The sequence below is a fragment of the Oryx dammah genome, unplaced genomic scaffold, assembly GCF_014754425.2.
Source record: "Oryx dammah isolate SB20612 unplaced genomic scaffold, SCBI_Odam_1.1 HiC_scaffold_13, whole genome shotgun sequence".
Taxonomy (NCBI): Eukaryota; Metazoa; Chordata; class Mammalia; order Artiodactyla; family Bovidae; genus Oryx; species Oryx dammah.
In genome coordinates this window covers 61,866,610-61,881,771 of record NW_024070197.1, presented here as the reverse complement: position 1 = coordinate 61,881,771, position 15,162 = coordinate 61,866,610, and the positions used below count along the sequence as shown (strand labels likewise).

The 15,162-nt window shown below is 39.9% G+C and overlaps 1 protein-coding gene across 4 annotated transcripts in view; it reads right to left on the bottom strand.

Moving 5' to 3' along the window:
• Nucleotides 1-1,994: 1,994 nt before the first annotated feature.
• LOC120872837 (craniofacial development protein 2-like) overlaps nt 1,995-15,162 on the bottom strand; it is a 42,001-nt gene continuing 28,833 nt past the window's right edge. For 2 of the 4 annotated variants that reach the window (XM_040253491.1, XM_040253495.1), the window contains exons 8-10: nt 14,273-14,392; nt 9,568-9,644; nt 7,583-7,901 (exon numbers count right to left, since the gene is read on the bottom strand). In XM_040253491.1, the coding sequence (XP_040109425.1) occupies nt 9,599-9,644; nt 14,273-14,392 (166 nt within the window). In that variant the 3' untranslated portion in view covers nt 7,583-7,901; nt 9,568-9,598. Of the gene's footprint in view, nt 7,482-7,582; nt 7,902-9,334; nt 9,346-9,567; nt 9,645-14,265; nt 14,393-15,162 lie in introns of those variants that run through there. The other 2 variants (XM_040253492.1, XM_040253494.1) reach the window with 2 other exon arrangements.

Here is a 15,162-nt window from a genome sequence, read left to right as displayed (position 1 = left end):
CAGGATGAGCACAGCCCTTAGCAGGCAGCAGTTGCTGTGCCTCCTTACCGGCACCTTGTTAGAGGCAACAGGGCTTGGTCGGCCATTGTCAGTACCCCAGTGGGCGCCAACCACAAATGACCAACTGTCAAATCAGGGATCTTTGGTTGTCCTGCCCTTCTATTGGTCAGCGCTTCAAGTTGGCCTCGCCGACAAGTAACTGTCAATGAGCGACCATTAGGAAAGCGTTTCAGCCAAGCGTCAGTGGTGTGGTCATCAGGTGGAGAGTGAGCGTAAGTGGCGGGTTCAGGCCTTCACCTGGCGGCTCTCCAGCTCCCCCCGGCTTGGCCCAAAGGGTGAGCTGGAGGGCCCAGGGAACAGCCTAAAGTGTCTAAAGTGCTCCAAAGCCCTCACTAAGGCCCTGTCTTGGCGCAGCCCTTGTGGCAGCGTGAACCTCTTCCCCCATCCCTTTCTTTGCGACCTAATAGCAGTGGCTGTCTGCCTGGGCCGCAGTCTGAGAGACCTGGTCTCCCCATCTGGATGGCCTAGAGAGACCTGAGGGCCAACTGGGCTGAGCACATGACTCCCCAGGGATGACCAGCTGGGCAGAATGTGGGAACCTGGCCCTGGAGGCGATGCCTACTCAGACCTGCCTCCTCCTAGCCAGGACTGGGAACTAGCAGGGTGAAAGCTGCGCCTTGGGACCTTACCCTTTCTTGTCAAGGCAGAGAATAAATATTCGCTTGGTAGTGATTTATAGGGACATCCTCACCTGACCATGACCTGGCTTAAGACAAAGGATCTGACTCTAAGAAGTTTGCAACAACTAACCTACCCCTCCCTCACCTCGTTTTTAAAGGATCTTACTGACAGCTTTCCATAACTTTGGGGTTCTTAGGACATGAGCCACCCATTTCCTTGAATGAACCTGTACAAAACCTCTGTTCCAAGCTCTAAGCTCTAATGTTTCAGTGTCGCAAGGCCTCCCTGCATCTGGCACATGGAATTGCAATTTGGTAACAGTGCGGTGGTGCTGGCTTAATGTTCCTAAGCACAAGAAAGCTGTGGTGTGCTTTATGAAGAAAAATGTGTGTTAGATAAGCTTTGTTCAGGTATGAATTGTAGTGCTGTTGGCCTTGAGTTCAATGTTAATGAATAAAAAATTTGGTACATCAAGAAAATGGAAAGAGAAATTTGCCAATCCAGACATGAAGCTGCTCTGCAAAGTGCTAAAGTGACATCCAGAGTGTGCCAGGAAGATATGGAAAAGCGGCTGTTTGTGGATTCATAAGATGACAACTGGTTAGAAAAGGTGCGGTGGAAAGCGTTGTTGTGAGGCTGAAAGCAAAAGAAATTTACCGTCATGTTACCCAAGGTCAGAAAAATGTGAAGCCCTCCTCTGCTAGCGCTTTGCACATTTCAAAAGGTGACAAGATATGAAGTGTTAAGCTTGCAAGTGAGGCAAGTTCTACAGATCAAGAGGCTGCAGAAGAATTTAAATAATACTTGCTAAGTGATATACAGGAAAAGGGTATGTGGAAGAGCAGGTTTTTAGTGCTGTTGAAACTGGCTTACTTTACAAGGACATTTGCAAAAAGAACTTACATAAGGCAAATGGCCTCCAAAGCCCCTGGCTTTTAATCATTCCAGAATTATGCAACCCTACTTTTTGTGCACCAATGCCAAGAGTGACTTTTTTTCTTTTTATTTTTTAAATTATGAAAGTATGATAACACTTGGAAAATACAGAACAAACTTACATATATTTCCACTATTAATATATATTACAATTGTTTTTAAGTAGATGAATTAAGAATTTAGTTGGAACTTCATTATCAAACTCAAAAATTAATAGAAAGTATAGGAAAGACAAGGATATAGTAAACGTGAAAAGCACTATGAACCTATTCAACATAATTAAGATTTATACAATTTTCACACAACATTAGGATACAAATTCAAGTTCCCATATACTATAAACTAAGAAACACTGGAACATATCCAAGGACATAAAACAAGGTGCAAAAATTTAATGGTCCAAAGGTACTGAAATCATACACAGTCTATTCTCTTATCATTGTGGAACTGTGTTAGAAATCAATATCAAAAGGTATTTAAAACTAACGCACATATTTTCAACTGCAATGTGGTATTTTTCAAGAGACTTCTTTAACTTAGCCATTGAAAGCTTCGACAGAAGACTGAAAAAACACAGAGGGTGATTTCAGGGAAGCATTTAAATGAGAAATTAATAGCAAAATTGGAAATTAGTATCAAAGATGCTTTATCCCATGCATTTCAAAATTAATGTCCACTTTTAAATGATGGATGTATCTAAGATGCCATACAAGGAAAATTAGAAAATATTGATCATAGAATAAAAATGAATTAAAAAAAAAAAAAGAAGAGAATTTACCAGAATTTGTTCCCTGCAGCTGAAGCTGCTCAATGCAATTAAATACACTGTGGAGTCTTGAATATGGTATGAAAAAAAACAATGGACAGTAACATAAAATTTTGTGAAATTTGAAAACATGTACAAAATATGGTAGCATGTTAATTTCCTGTTTTTTTTAAAAAAAAAAAAACCACATACAATTTCTTATAAGTTTCAAGCCTCAATTTCTTTTTAAATCACCAAGATAAGAAACTTTCTAGACTGTCAGCAGTAATACTGGATGCCAAAATACATAGAACTATATCAAAGTTTTGACTGAATGTAAATTAGAAATCTAGCATTCTATTCGTACTAAGACAAACAAGTGGAATCAAAATGTGATAAACTTTTAGCTATGTAAAAAGTCTTATGTTTTCTAAAATATGTTATACATACTATTTATGTATATCAAAGCTTTTATACTATGCTTCATGAACTTTGAGAGAGAACAGCAACAAAAGAGATGGAGAAATTGGGAACCATAAACAAAATGAAAAGGGAGCACAGAATATGAAATAGAAAATGTGAAATAAGCTAGATAGAAGTAAAACATCATATATAGTCCAGTTGTTTTTAAACATGTCTGCTCATTAGAAACACATCTGAAGATTTGGAGACAAAAAGCAATGCCTGGGCATTTCTATTTTTCAAAAAACTGCAAGATAATTCTGGATTTTAAAAAGTGATTTCACGTTTTTCTGTTAAATGGTAGTTTCAGTGATAAAGAATTCTATTTTCTGTTGACCAATCACAATACAATGGTATGAAGCAAATTAGTTACATAATCACAATAGTCAAAGTTGTTTTTCAGTTTTCAAAATAGCCATACAAAAAAGAAAGGATACTTAGAATTGCAAGCCATAATGGAAACGATTAACCTAACAATATAAAATTATTACATATAATTTGGGGGTTTTAGTAGTGATGTGTTAAGTGGAGGTTCACATGCACGTTTTCATCCAACCATCCAGTCTCTATTTTTTGGTTAGTGTATTTAACCTATTTACATTTAAGATAACTACAATTTATATTTAAGGTTATGTAATCAAATCCGGGTCGCTTTCAAAGTCAGATTCCCTGGGGATAGCCAGTCCTTGGCCTGATCCCCATTCTGGGAAGCCTGCCGTGGGACTCAGAACCTTTACAATAGTGGGAGAACATCTTTGGTATTACCATTCTCCAGTATCTGGGTCACTCAGCTGGCGGGTGTGAAATCTGATTTTATCATGATTGTGTAACCCCCTACCATCTTGTTGCGGCTTCTTTGGACATGGAGTACAAGGGCAACTTCAAGTGCAAACCCCTACTGGTGTACAGAGCTTTACAAGCACTTAACTTTAACCGGAAAAGTGTGAACCAACTGCAGTCCATTGGAGGTGGAAGAAAAAAGGTTGGATGACAGCTGATTGATTCCACAGCTGTTTCAAACCAGAAGTTGAATAGTAACTCTAGGGCAACTTTGGCTTCAAGATTTTGTTAAATTTTGGATAATGCCCTAGTCCACTGCTATGAAGACCTAAAAAATGCACACCCCTATGTAGAAGTTCTTTTCACACTCCCAAATACTAAGTCTCTCACGGAGCCCCTGGATCAGGGCATATATGTCTTCAAGGCACAGTATACAAGGGAGCTTTGTAACAAGGCTTTCGAAGCTCTCAAAGCCAACAAGGAAACTACCGTGATGGACGAATTAATGGAAGTCAGTCACTATACCCAATGTGATTGTGTTGGCACAGCCTGGGACACCAAGCATAAGCCTGTAACTGTTGGAAAAATGTTTGGCCAGGCTGTGTGGAAAATTTACAAGGCTTTGAAGATGCTGCAGAAAGAATGAACAGTGTAAAAAACATGATGGATGCTGCACGGCAAATAAGTGAAGGCTTTGGTGACATGAAGGAAACTGGAGGAAATTTTGGCAGAGAAAGCAATAGACAGTGATTATAGTCAGCCGAAGAGTCCCGGAATTGTCCCTCTTATAGCAGCCAAAGTAACAGAATGGAACTCTGCCTTGAAACAAATTTTCAGTGACATGGAAGGGTGTAACCCTATCCTTGATCCTCAAATTTAAACCATTAACTGCCGGTGTGTTTGCCCCTTATGATGAGATGCTTAAAAGACGTGAGGCAAAAAGCCAAGCAGACAGACTGGCCCAGTTTCTGGAGCTAATTTAGGAGGGGAAAGTGGCAACTACATCAAGTCAGAGCCAAAGCTCTGAGGTTGCACAGATGTCAGCCTGTCAACCTCTTCCTCATCTGTAGAATGAGCTCCACCTACCTCTGCAGCATGCCAGGCTTCCCTGTCCTTCACTATCTCTTGGAGCTTGCTCAGACTTGCATTCACTATCAGTGATGCCATCTAACTATGTCGTTCTGTCACCCCCTTCTCCTCTTGCTCTTAGCCTTTGCCCTGCTTCATTTTGTACACCAAGGCCAAACTTGCCTATGTACTCCAGGTTCCTTCAACTTCCTACTTTTGCACTCCAATCCCCTATGATGAAAAGGACTTTTTGGTATTAGTTTTAGGTCTTGTAGGTCTTCATACAGTCGTTCAGCTTCTTCGGCATTAGTGGTTGCGGCGTAGACTTGGATTACTGTGAAGCTGACTGGTTTGCCTTGGAAATAAACTGAGATCATTCTGTTGTTTTTGAGATTTCACCCAAGTACTGCGTTTCCGACTCTTGTTGACTATGAGGGCTACTCCATTTCCTCTAAGGGATATTTGTCCATAGTAAACATAATGGTCATCTGAATTCTCCCATTCCTGTCCATTTTTGTTCACTAATTCCTAAAACTGTCGATCTTTAACCTTGCCATCTCCTGCTTGACCATGTCCAATTTACCTTGATTCAAGGATCTAACATTCAAGGTATATATACAATGTTGTTCTTTATAGCATCACTTTACTTTTACCACCAGACACATCCACAACTGAGTGACATTTCCGCTTTCGCCCATACTCTTCTTTCTGGAGCTATTTCTCCACTCAACAAGTGGTGAGAACCAAACCTCTGAGGTTGAACTTGATATATGTCAACCTGCCACTCTCCCTCATCTGCAGAATGAGTTCTACCAACCTCTCCCTTGGTTTTGGTGGGGTAAGCCAAGGTCGAGAGGTTTGACCGCACTGTGCACTGATCAGTACGCAGCCTGCAGCTCCGTCAACAGGAAAATGTTAGGTAATGCTTTATAAAGTGTTAAATGCTCGATCTTTCCTTTCCCAAGACTTTATCTGCATCACTATACAGACTATGTCTCTATATGAATACTATATGTTTACTGTGAGTACTTTTATGAGTAATGTATGTTTGTAGTTTGTGTGTGTAAAACTGAAGGAAAGACAAAGTAGTACAATCTCAGTGTTGTACATAACATTGCTGTCATTCAAACAACTGTTTCATTATACACATAGCATGAGGCTTCCGAGATGGCGCTAGTACCTGCCAATGCAGGAGACGCAAGAAACATGGGTTTGATCCCTGGGTCAGGAAGATCCTCATGGAGGAGGAAATGGTAACCCACTCCAGTATTCTTGCCTGGGAAATCCCATGGGCAGAAGACGCTGGCAGGTTACAGCCTACGGGGTCACAAAGAGTCGGACACAAATGAATCGACTTAGAACGCATGCATATACTGCATATCATTACTTGCTACAAAGATTAAATACAGCATGTTTCAACACAAACACACATAAAACAAGATTAGGTACTGATCAGTTGACAAATATAGTACGTCCGGAGTCCCACAGGTACCCCACCCTGTATTTCCACTAATTGAGTATGTGTGGTGACCTTATAGACAGGAACTGTTTACTGCTGTTGCTACTGTTGTTTGTGGTGGGGGAAATACTCAATATATAAGCATTTAAAAGTTGAGTGTTTTCCAGTAATCTAGATTCCCAACTTACTTTTAGAAACCAGAGAATCCGCCAATACAGGGCACATAATCCCACAAAGCAGAAATAGGCTGAAATTGAGGAATCCCTTTAGACAAATGTCTCCAGTTGGGAAAAATACAAATCCCAAATCCCTATAAGTTTCCTGGTTTGCTATTACCCTGTTGTCTTGGCAATAATTTATAGAGTCCTTCCTACCAACTCAACATCTTTACCATCTCATCCACCATACTCTCTGTGCCCTGTCCAATGTTTAGTCATCACCTTTTTAGAAATGAAAAGATCCTCTTGGGAAACATGATATTGAGGCTTCTAGCTGAACTCTGCATCCTACTAGGGTGCTAGAGACATTCTGTATCTTGATCAAAGGGCTACCACTTCGCATGAGTAAAATTTCATCATTTAAGATTTGTGCACTTTACAGTATATCTAAAACAAGAAAAAAAAAAAAAAAAAGAGAGAGAGAACTGAAAGGGCAGTATCCTGCCAGACACTGTCTATCACATTGCCTGGAACTTAAGCTGTTTCCTTGTAACTGTGGGATAAGCAACCAAATTGGACCATTCAAGTTGCTGAAAGTGGCAGAGCAGAAAGAGATTTCTGGTGTCACAGAAACTGAGCCAACCTTGGTGCCTCCTCGTGTGGATCTACTACTGAAACGGTACCTTTTTTCCCCACAAACTGTTACCAGTTTTCTGCTATCCCAGAGTGAAATACAAAAGCTTTTGATGTTTGTAGTCCGGAAAGCTGAATTGATAAGATGCAAGAAGCAAGCAGTGTTTAATCAGATCTTTGGAAGAGAATGTTACTATAAACTAGTAAGCTGAACCTAAAGGAAATACAAAAACACATTTTACAACTCTTTGCGACCCCACGGACTGAAGCACACCAGGCTCCTCTGTCCTCCACTATATTTCCTGATGTTTGCTCAAAGTCATGTGTATTGAGTTGATGATGCTATCTAACTATCTCATCCTCTGCTGCCACATTCTTCTATTGCCTTCAATTCTTCCCAGTATCTCAGTCTTTTCCAATGAGTCATCTTTTCAAATCACAAGGCCAAAGTATTGGAGCTTCACTTCAGCAACAGTCCTTGCAATGAATATTCAGCTGATTTCCTTTTGGATCAACTGGTTTGATCTCCTTGCGCTCCAAGCACTCTCAAGAGTCTCCTCTAAGTTATAAAAAAAATAAAATAAAAAGCTTAAAAAGTTAGAAAACCATATTACAAATATTAAATTCACTGGCCACTGAAAAAGAAAAAAACAGTTCTACTTCACAGAATTGAAAGTAATTCTTTATTGATAAACATTTATACCAGAATTAGAAACGTCAGTAGAAAAATAAAATTGAAATAATTTCCCACGGTACAAACATTTTACGTTTTGACTATATCATTTAGTGAAATAAACTAACTGAAAAGTTAAGTGACAACCAGCCAAACAGACTACAGAAAAGAGAAACGCAGGTACACAGAACCTTCTGCATGTGGACAGCTAATGGCACCAGGACTTCACATCCCGGGAAATGGTCTCCTAGGAAAGGCTGGGTATGCACTGCAGTTGTAATAAGAACTTCATTCAAACCAGAGGAGCTTTTGGAATCAAAAGAAACATACAATTTAAAAACTTAGGAAACATAAAGGCTTAAAGATAACTATTTACATGAAACTTTTCTCCCTACTTTATTTCCTAAGTAATGTTTTCCTGTTAAAAAACATTAATAATAGCATAATTAGACATTTTATCTGGGAAGATTCATCACTCATTTGTATATGGATGAAGTTAACATGAAACACATTTACCCTAAAACTTCCATCTTAATCCAGAAATCAGCTTTTTAATGGTTAGGGTTGCTTCCTTCCAAGTCATAAAAAAAGGAAAAGTGGACATACAGCTGGGGAGAGGTGGTTGCATATCCTTCTAGAATAAAATCAGTAGTTGGCAAAACTCCCAGAAGCTATACGTGAAAAAATATTCAAAATAAATGCCAGTATTTTTTTGATCTGAGCAACCACCCCCACATGGCTACTCCGGGCTCAGCAATAAAGGAATTCACCTGTTATGCAAGAGAGTTGGTATCGATTCTAATTAACTGGAAGATTCGCTGGAGGAGGAAATGGCAACTCACTCCAGTACTGTTGCCTGGAAAATCACATGGACATAAGAGTCCATAGGGCCCCAAAGAGCCAGACACAACTGAGCATGCATACAAAGAAGCAGCCTCAAGTAACTGTTTATTGGGGATCAGAAATCAAAATAAACCCTAAGAGGAAACAAACATTTCTTATCATTCAAATGATGGATCAAACATTCAATACTCTCATGATCCATTTTATATTTGAAGTTTTTGAAAACAGAAGATAATCAAACAAGAAACAGATTAAAAAAAAAAAAAAGACAACTTTCCAAATGCACTACTTGTAGTATCCTGGCTTTAAAGGAAAAATACACATCTAAGTCATGGATCAGTATGTTCAAAATTCGTACATAGGGGTAGTGGTCCACTAAGTCAAGTTCATTTTCTGACAATGAATCAAAAAATAAATAAATTTTAGGGGAGAATACTAAGAGACATCTTTCAACAGCGATGACTGTTTCTGTATAAAATCATTTCATACAACAAATTTCTTAAACTGAAGGCTTATTTTTCAAATCCTAGCTCACCGAACTGAAAAATGGACTCTTAAACTAAAGACACAAACATTTTCTCAAAAGAATGATTTGTTATTTGAGTACTGGAGAGTAATCTTGTAGAATTTGTGAAGATATTTGCCTGTATCCAACTCTTATAGTTTTCCACCTATCTGAGTATATCTATCACTACTATTTTGATAAGTGGTCTAATGGCCTAATAGTTAAAGGAAATACCTACTTACTTTATGTGATACTTTGTAATTTTTCTCTGTAATTGGCAATGGTGGTTTAGTTGCTAAGTCGTGTCCAACTTTTACGACCCCATGGACTACAGTCCTGTGAGGTTCCTCTGTCCATGGGATTCTCCAGAAAAGAATACTGGAGTGGGTTGCCATTTCCTTACTTTGTAATTTTTCTCTGTGACTATCCCTGGTAAATCGATCCTCCTAGCTATTTTTAATCAAGAAGCCAGAGTGCATATTGCTTTAAATCAAACACCACTGCACACAATCTCATGGGCAGTTAGCTTTACACTCACAAGGAGAACTTTCCTTTAAAAGTGTCAGACTTAACGACCAGAAACTATTTTGCAAACAGATAAAAATGACTGTATTTCATACAAACCAGTTCAGGTGTTAAGGATAAAGTCAGATACTTAATTGCTGCAATCCTGGTTCTTCTGAAGGTCACAGTTTTCAGGCCTTAAAATGAAAAAGACACGCATTAGACGAAAAATTAGAAGAGCTTAAACTGGGTTTGAAAAAACTACTTCTTTCTCATCAAGGATAAAAATTCTCTTGAAGGAAAACGTAAAGGACCCAGAGGAAGGCATATCTGAAAATTAAACTTTAGGCACTTTCTGGGAGTCATAACCAAACACTGTAAAAGAAGGCTGAAGACCCACCACTAGGTAACCACATTAAGACTAGGAAATTAATAACCACTAATTCTAACTTATACTGCAAGACCCAAGAGTAAACCAAAGTCACTTAAAAAATGGTAACAGAATGTTGCAAGTATCTTTTCACATGTCTCAACGAAGCAACTAAAAACATGAAAATGAAAAAATATTTTACTGCATTAAATAATTCTTTTAATAAATCAGATATTTCCTATAGATTCTACCCCTGAAGACTTTCCATACCATTTGTTTGCAGCCTGCACCACATACTGATGTCGGCACTGATAAAATGTGTGCAACACACCTCAGATCAACTGAATTTTTCTTGACCCTGTTGTTTCCCAAGCAAAACTACAACTGTGCAGGTAAAACTACAACTGTGTAGGTAAAACAAATGATCGGGTTTATTGAGAAATTCAAAGTACATGTATCATCGTGTGATCTCTCCCCATTTTCATGTACAAACTGTGAAGACTTTTTGACTCAGGAAGACATTTCCTTGTCCTCGGTTAAATTTCTCTGTAGTTTTCACAGAAGCTGATTTTCCTTGAATTTCACTTTACTCCTTCAAGGAGTGAGTTCATTATTCTAAAGATACGTATCTTTAGAATACGTATGTAAAAGATACGTCATTGGCTGACCCACCTAGATTCCCTCTGTTGGTCTCCGTGCTGCCCCAGATACTGTCCTGTGTGGACCACAGACTCTTCTTGATCCAACCTTAGTCAGGCATCTTAACCAAGTCTCAGGCTTGGCCACCATCCCTGTTGGGCCTGTTTAGTTCAGTTTTAAGAAGCATCCTGCTAAATCAGTTTAAAGAGAATCACCCACCCTTGATATCTGATCACTCTTGGTTTCTGAACAATTTCCTCATTTCTCACCTTTGATGTTAAATTGATACAGGCACTATGGAGGACACCATGGAGATTCCGTAAAAAATGAAATACAGAATGACCATGTGACCCAGCTATCTCACTCCTGGAGATAGATCCAGAGAAAACCATAATTCAAAGAGACACATGCAACCCAATTGTTCACAGCAGCACTATTTACATAGTCAGGACATGTAAACAACCTGTATGCCCATCAGTAGAGGAATGGATAAACAAGATGGGGTGTATCTATATGGTGGAATATTACTCAGACATAAAAAATGAACAAGAGTCACTTGTAGAGATGTGGACTGAGTTAGTATCATACAGAGTGAAGTGAGACAGAGAAGGAAAAATATGACATGTCCTGTATGTGGAATCTGAAAAGAAATGATATAAACTTACAGACTTCAGAAACAAGCTTATGTTGTGGGGGTTTGAGGGGGTGTGATGACTGAGGGGAAGGGATAGTTAAAGAGTTTGGCATGGACATATATACACTGATATTCTAAAAATGGATAACCAACAAGGATCTGTTATAGCAAATGGAACAATGTTCAATACTGGAGCAGCCTGTATGAGAGGGGAATCTGGGGAACAATGGACACATGTGTATGTACGGCTGAACCCATTCTCTGTTCCCCTCATAACGCTGTTTATTAATTCCTGTATCACAAAAGTTTCAAAAGAAAAAAGGCCATTAGCTCTAAGAATGTGACACATGAAATACAGAACGCAGTAAGGTTTTCCTGAGTGACTCAGTGACTTAAACAGGGTCAACTTGCCAAGATGCCACTTATTCCTCTGGTTATCTTCAGAAGTATGCTCACAGTATTTTCTAAAACAGTGTTTCCAAGTAGAATCTTTAAGCATCAAAGCAGTATTTTATGAAACACTCAAGGAAGCAAGAAGTAAAAATTATGCGACATGAAACTATTTTCTTAGAGCAAAACACATACTGAATTCTTGACACAACAAAATGAAACTAATCTGAGGTTGAAGATTCTGGGATGCCTGTTGCTATGCCATGAATCATTCTCTAAGATGTAAACAACACAATCAATCTAGTGAACGAAGAACTTTCCCTGCTCTGGTTGTTCTTCAGTTGCTCAGACGAATCCAGCTCTTTGCAAACCCATGGACTGCAGCACGCCAGGCTTCCCCGTCATTCATCATCTCCTCGAGTTTGCTCAAACTCACGTCCACTGCGTTGATGATGCCATGCAACCATCTCATGCTCTGCGGTCCCCTCCTCCAACCACCTTCGATCTTTCCCGGCATCACGGTCTTTTCCAAGCAGTCCTCTCTTCACATTAGGTGGCCAAAGTACCAGAGCTTCAGTCTTACGTGAATATTCAGGTTGATTTTCTTTAGGAATGACTAGTTTCATCTCCTTGCTGTCCAAGGGACTCTCCAGAGTGTCTTCTCCAGTACCACAGGTCAAAAGCATCAAGTCCTTGGTATTCAGCCTTCTTTACAGTTCAACTCTCACATCCGTACATGACTACTGGAAAAATGATAGCTTTGACAATGTGGACCTTTGTCAGCAAAGTGAGGTCTCTGCTTTTTACTATGATGTCTAGGTTTGTCATAGCTTTTCTTCCAAGTAGCATGCATTTTTTAATTTCATGGCTGCTGCCACGTCTCCAGTGATTTTGGAACCAAAGAAAATAAATGTCCTGTTTCCATTTTTCCCCCATCTATTTGTCACAGACGGATGGGACCAGCTGCCATAATCTTAAGTTTTTTGAATGTTTTCACTCTTCTTTCACCTTCATCGAAAGGCTCTTCCTCTTTGCTTTCAGCAATTAGTGTGGTGTCATATGCATACCTGAAGTTTTTAATATGTCTACCAGCAATCTTGATTCCAGCTTGTGAGTCAAACAACCCGGCATTTTGCATGATGTACTCTACATGAAACTATACTATACTAGAAACCTAAGGCAGAAGAAATTGCCTTTATTGCTATCTAGTACTTAATCCAGAGGTAACTTTCATAGTAACACTTTCAATAAATGCAAGACACACTTTAATAATACCACTTACAAGCCTGTTAATCCACAGAGAAGCCTGCAGAAGGCTAATTTCTTACGCAGCCTAGAGCACTATTTGTCACATACAGGTTGTAACAGATTGTGAAATCAATGAATCATAAAAGTTTTTCAAATGACACACACTACACATGATAATTACATAGTACGGACATAAAATAAAGGTCATCATACATACCTATATTAATGAGTAGAGTAAATCCTAATGACATGTATTCCTTACTTTAAGTGGCAATAAATAAAGTTTGAAAGCTACTCATCTGAAGAGAATCCCAATCAAACAATATAATGATTAGAAGGCTAAAAATATGTTGCTTCATTCTATTTCATTTCTCTTAAATGATGACTCCAAACGACAGCTTAAAAAGTACTGGCCTAGAGCGTTAACAGTCAGTCTGGAGAACTCTGCTCCCGTTACTCTGCTCCTCTCACAGCCGCCTTCCTCAATGTTTACCCCATTTCCACTGTGGTAGCAAGCACTCAAGTCTTGTTCCTTCGTAGATTCCTGGGTAACTACTACATGACTTCCACCACCTAGCTGCTCCGGTGGGAGACAAACGTTTGGATGAAGAAGCAGATAAAAAGTACGGAGCAGATGTGAACACAGCCCTTCCTCATGTCCCTGCACTCACCGCCAGGACACCCTGAGGAAAGCGTCACTGAAACACCTCTGGCCTGTGGCCTGAGTGCCATGGGAGCAGCCGAGCGAGCATGGCAGGAGCTGGAGGATCACACCGCCCCAACCTCCTCACCCCTGCCGAGCCCCCCAACAGGACAGAGTAGCAGCCACCAGAAGCAGCGGCTGGAAAACACACCCTGCCCTGGCTACCTTCCCTCATCGTTTCTCCCCCCGGCTCGGTTTCCAGGAATCACCTCTCACACTGATGACCCCTGTCGCAGGGGTCAATGCACACCAGTGTACACAATGTTTTGAGCCAGGGCTGCAAAAATCAGAAAAGCCTGTCCTCTAAAAACCGTTAACCTGACAGGAAAACCAACTTTCTTCTTTAATTAAAAACATAAGAAAAAACACAGATTTGCAGGGGAAGGATAAAGCAACAAACGGATTGAAAGGTTAGCGAAGCCACTATAGGTGACTTATTGTACCCCAAACCCCTCGGGAAGAGAGAGCTCTGCTCAGGAGGCAGAGGTGATCAGCGCTGTGATGGCAGTGAGCGGCCCATGGTCACCGCTCTCGAGGTGAGTGCCCTGACTCCTCCTACTTAACTGTCACCTTTACTTCTAACATGCAGTTTTAAGAATGAAAATTTTCCTTCCAAGTAAGGAATTCTAGTTTTCATCTCTAGATAACTCATGTACTATGGAAAATATGAAGGGAGAAAAAATTATTAAATTCTTGACAATGTGTAATTAAAATTAACTGTAAGTCATCTTTGACCTTTTTTTTATCCCTATGAGATCCTCAGGGTTGGAAAGCAGAGTCACTGTCCTGAAAACATCTCCAACGTGGCAAGCACACCTGGGCCTGCGCCTAGACTACTCACCCTGACCCAGCAGGAAGTGATGGCACTGCCGAAGGGACACTGCACTGAGGTTCTTCTTTCTCATTTTGCTTGAAGACGGACTTCCCTTCTTGAGAAGTTTCACCCATTTCCTTAGACACCCTGCACCAAGGAAGGAGACACCAAGTTTACAAGAGGAATAAAAAGAAACTCTAAGAAAAAGCAAAAAATAACACAGGAAAAGCAACTGGGCTTTCTGTAAATTCTTGCTGCTGAGTATTATGATCAAAGTCTCCTGTAAAACTTCTAGACAAAGACATTTTCCCCCTGTTAATTTTATAAAGGAAACAGCAGCAGATGGAAGTCTGATGTCTCTCAAACCCTCTCCAATACTTCTGTCACATGACCGTCACCCTGAATCAGAGATCACGTGCGATCACCAAAGTGAAGCCTGAAGGGCTCTCCCACTGCACCTCACGCACATATTAGTGCTCACGCTTAAGGCAAAGTGGAAACAGGGACATGGAGTAACTGGGAGAAACACACTGGCATTATTTCAAGGAGAAAAGCAAGAGTAACAACAATTTAGAATACCCTAAAGACGACTCCTGTTCTACACGTAAAATAACCCAACGATGACACAAAATTCCTTAAGGTACAAAGAGTTAATCATTTTGAATGAAGCATTTAGTGAAAGAACCTAATACAAAGGTTAAACTGATTTCAGCCACAAGCAGCCTAACAGTCTACAAAACAGAAATGCAGGTACACAGAACTTTCTGCATGTGGACAGCTAATGGCACCAGGATTTCACATCCCAAAAAATGGTCTCATAGGGAAGGCTGGTATGCACTGAAGTTGTAATAAGAACTTTATTAAAACCAGAGCAGCTTTTACAATCAAGAGCTAACCACAATGTAAAAACTTGGAAA